The sequence below is a fragment of the Camellia sinensis genome, chromosome 8 (genome assembly GCF_055761805.1).
Source record: "Camellia sinensis isolate YWXY chromosome 8, ASM5576180v1, whole genome shotgun sequence".
Taxonomy (NCBI): domain Eukaryota; kingdom Viridiplantae; phylum Streptophyta; class Magnoliopsida; order Ericales; family Theaceae; genus Camellia; species Camellia sinensis.
The window spans coordinates 47,430,975-47,434,226 of record NC_138968.1 but is presented as its reverse complement, the minus strand read 5'-3'; the positions used below and the strand labels follow the sequence as shown (position 1 = coordinate 47,434,226).

Genomic DNA, 3,252 nt, shown 5'->3' with positions numbered 1-3,252 from the left:
GCGACTAAAATATTTATTTGTCGGCAAATAGTAATATATAATGACTAAAAAATTTGGTAGCCCAAGCTTAATATATTAGTCGCCAAAAAGTAGTAATTTGGCAACTAATTTGTTTATTTGTCGGAAAAAATTGAGCATATCACGACCAATTTTATTTTCACCACCAAAAGTGCATATTTGCTGACGAAATATTTTGATAGCCGTTGAGTAACAGTGAAAATATAGCTGTTATTTGGCGACTAAACTTTCTTTTGTCGGCAATAATTAGTATACGATGACTAAAATAGAATTTAGGAGCCTAAAATGTAGACTAACGCCAACTAAATATTTTTTAGTCACCTATTATGGCATATTCAGCTACCAAAATGTTTTTTACCCGCCATTAAGTAATATATCTTGACCAAAAAAATTTAATAGCTATAGTCTAAACAAACACCAACTAATAAATTTTGTAGTTGCCAAAAAGTTAACTTTTGGCGACTAAATTTGTTTTAGTCATCAAAAGTGGCCGCCAAAAGTTTAAATTATTGTAGTGTCGGTTGCAAGGGCGGACCTAGGGGCATAGGTGGTTGTAGCCTAGCCCAAAATTTAAAAAATTTGTAGAAATTTTCTTTTTCAGCCCACCCTACCCAGCCTCCCAGTCCAGCCCAGCCTCAAATAAGGGTCAATAGCTTTTTTTGTTTGTTTTTTAGATAGGCGGCCTAATATTAGCCCAATACTTACCCAAAAAAATAAATAGGCATCCCAATAGATTTGTATTTTTTTAAAGAGGCAGCCCAAAAAATAAGCAGCCCAAAAATATAAATAGGCAGCCCCATAAGCAGCTTCTCTTAGACTCTTCTCACTTCCTCTTCTTTTTCTTCCCATCGGTGGCACATGTACTACTCTTTCGTGACTTTGACCTTCTTTTTCTTTTTTCTTTTTCTTTTCTGTCTTCTTCTTAATCTTATTTTGGTGGAGAATGGATTTGATTAATCAAATTGCTCTTAATCTTATCTGACATTTCATGACTTCACGACCTGAATGGATTTTTTTTTTCTTTATCTTTTTTTTCTTCTTAATCTTCTTTGCTCTCAATCAAAATAATCTTTTTTGCTCTTAACCTTTTTGTTCTATATTGCACTTAGTTTTTGAACTTTGAACAGTTTTTTTTTTTTTTTTGGACATTTATGAAAATAATGAAAGCCTAAATAAAAATTATTGAGGATATATATAAAAACCCTAATATTTAAAATTATTGCGAATATACTCTGGTTTAATATTAAATAGGGCTATTTTTTTTTTAATAATTTTTTTAGGTTATAAAAAATGGAACATCCACCACTCAAAAAAGGCAAAACCCTTTTCTCATTCTATCAATCAAAACAGAAGTCTAGTAGTACAACATCCAATGTTGTTGAAATCTCATTTTCTGATGTGCGACCGCCTTCCATGCCTCAAGCAAATAAACCAAGCGAATTTGATTAAATTGCTATTGAACAAGGATCCTGGTTTACGCTTGCAAATTTGTGAATATCCGGTTAATTAATGGGATGAGGTTAGACGAGCTTATGTGAACTTGGGGCCTTATCAACCTAAACTTGAGTATCCTAGGTCCTCATTTGGAAAGCAGAATCGCCAATTCCAGCATATTTGGTTTAAACAATTTTCTTGGCTAGAGTATTCTCTTTCAAAGGATAAAGCATATTGCTTTTCATGCTTTTTGTTTGATCAGCCAAATAAGTCGATCAGTCGTTCTGCACTTGTTGATGAGGGGTTTAACAATTGGAAGAGAGTAAATGATGGATCCAAATGTGTTTTTTGCTTCATGTTGGACTTGCATCTTCATCGCATAGTCCAATTAGTCATGACAATTTAAAGAAATCTTCCTAACACATTGAAAAAGTGTTGAATGCGCAATCAAAAGAAGAAATTTTGAAGAATTGAATGCAGGTAAAAGCAACAATTGAAACTATTCAAGTACTTACTCTTCAAGGACTTGGTTTTAGAGGTCATGATGAAAGCTTGACTTCATTGAATCAAGGTAATCTAATTGAATTATTAAAGTTCAAGGTGATAGGCAATGATGCACTTGAGAGCATTATATTAAAGAATGCTCCACAAAATGCCAAATACACTTCTCCAAAGATCCAAAAGGAGATTTTGCATATACTTGCTAACAGAATTAGGAATATGATTTTTGATGAAGTTGCAGGAGGTTATTTTTGTATTTTTGTTGATGAATCCCAAGATGAGTCTAAAAAAGAACAAATGACCCTTATTTTGAGATACGTCAAGAATGACGGTTTGCTAGGGGAACGGTTCTTTGATATCGTGGGTGTCGAAAACACATCTGCATTGACTCTTAAAAAAGAGATATCGAATATCCTTTCTCGATTTAATCTCCTTATTCAAAACATGGGTTACCAAGGGTATGATGGTGCTAGCAATATGCGTGGTGAATGGAATGGACTTCAACCTTTATTTCTTAAAGATTGCCCATATGCATATTATGTACATTGCTTTGCACATCGCCTGCAATTGGCCTTAATTGCGGCAGCAAAAGATGAGCCTAATGTTTGGCAATTTTTTTCTCACTTGAGTTGTACTGTCAATCTTGTTGCTTCTTCTCCAAAGCGCCTTGGTGAGTTAAAATCTTTTCATAGGAGTGAGGTGGAAATATATGTTGGCTAGTGGTGAGCGTCAATTTGGTAAAGGGGCCAATCAAATTGGTACCTTGCATTGAGCTGGAACTACTCGTTGGAGCTTGCATTATGACTCTGTTAGAAACTTGATTGATATGTATGAGGCATCTTGTGTAGTTGTTGAAAGTCTCAAGAAGAGTACAAATCAACAAATTCGCAGGCAAGCTAATGGTGTTTACAAAGTGATGAAGAGCTTTGAATTCATATTCGTCTTGTACTTGATGGACAACATTTTGAGAATCGTGAATACACTTTGTCAAGTCTTGCAACAGAAAACTCAAGACATCTTAAATGCGATGAAATTAGTCTCCACAACAAAAGCTCTCATTCAAAAACTTAAACAAGATGATTGGGATATTTTTCTTGCAAATGTGGTGTCATTTTGCAATCGACACAACATTGCGGTACATGATATGAGTTCTCCTTATGAAGAGGGTACAAGTCGTCGTCATCAACAAGATTACATTACAATTGAGCATCATTATCACTTTGACATATTCAACTCTACAATTGATTTTCAATTGATAGAGTTAGAACATAGATTTAATGATGGGGTAGTGGAACTTCT

General features: G+C 34.3%; 1 protein-coding gene across 1 annotated transcript; it reads left to right on the top strand.

The window, feature by feature from the left end:
- The first annotated feature begins 1,926 nt into the window (after positions 1–1,926).
- Positions 1,927–2,673, top strand: LOC145797740 (uncharacterized). Its single transcript, XM_082885153.1, has one exon. The coding sequence runs from the start codon at positions 1,927–1,929 to the stop codon at positions 2,671–2,673; it is 747 nt and encodes a 248-aa protein (XP_082741279.1).
- Positions 2,674–3,252: the final 579 nt, after the last annotated feature.

Bases quoted from the DNA above. Each gene is read 5' to 3' on its own strand.
- LOC145797740 (XM_082885153.1), top strand. From the start codon at position 1,927: ATGCAGGTAAAAGCAACAATTGAAACTATTCAAGTACTTACTCTTCAA.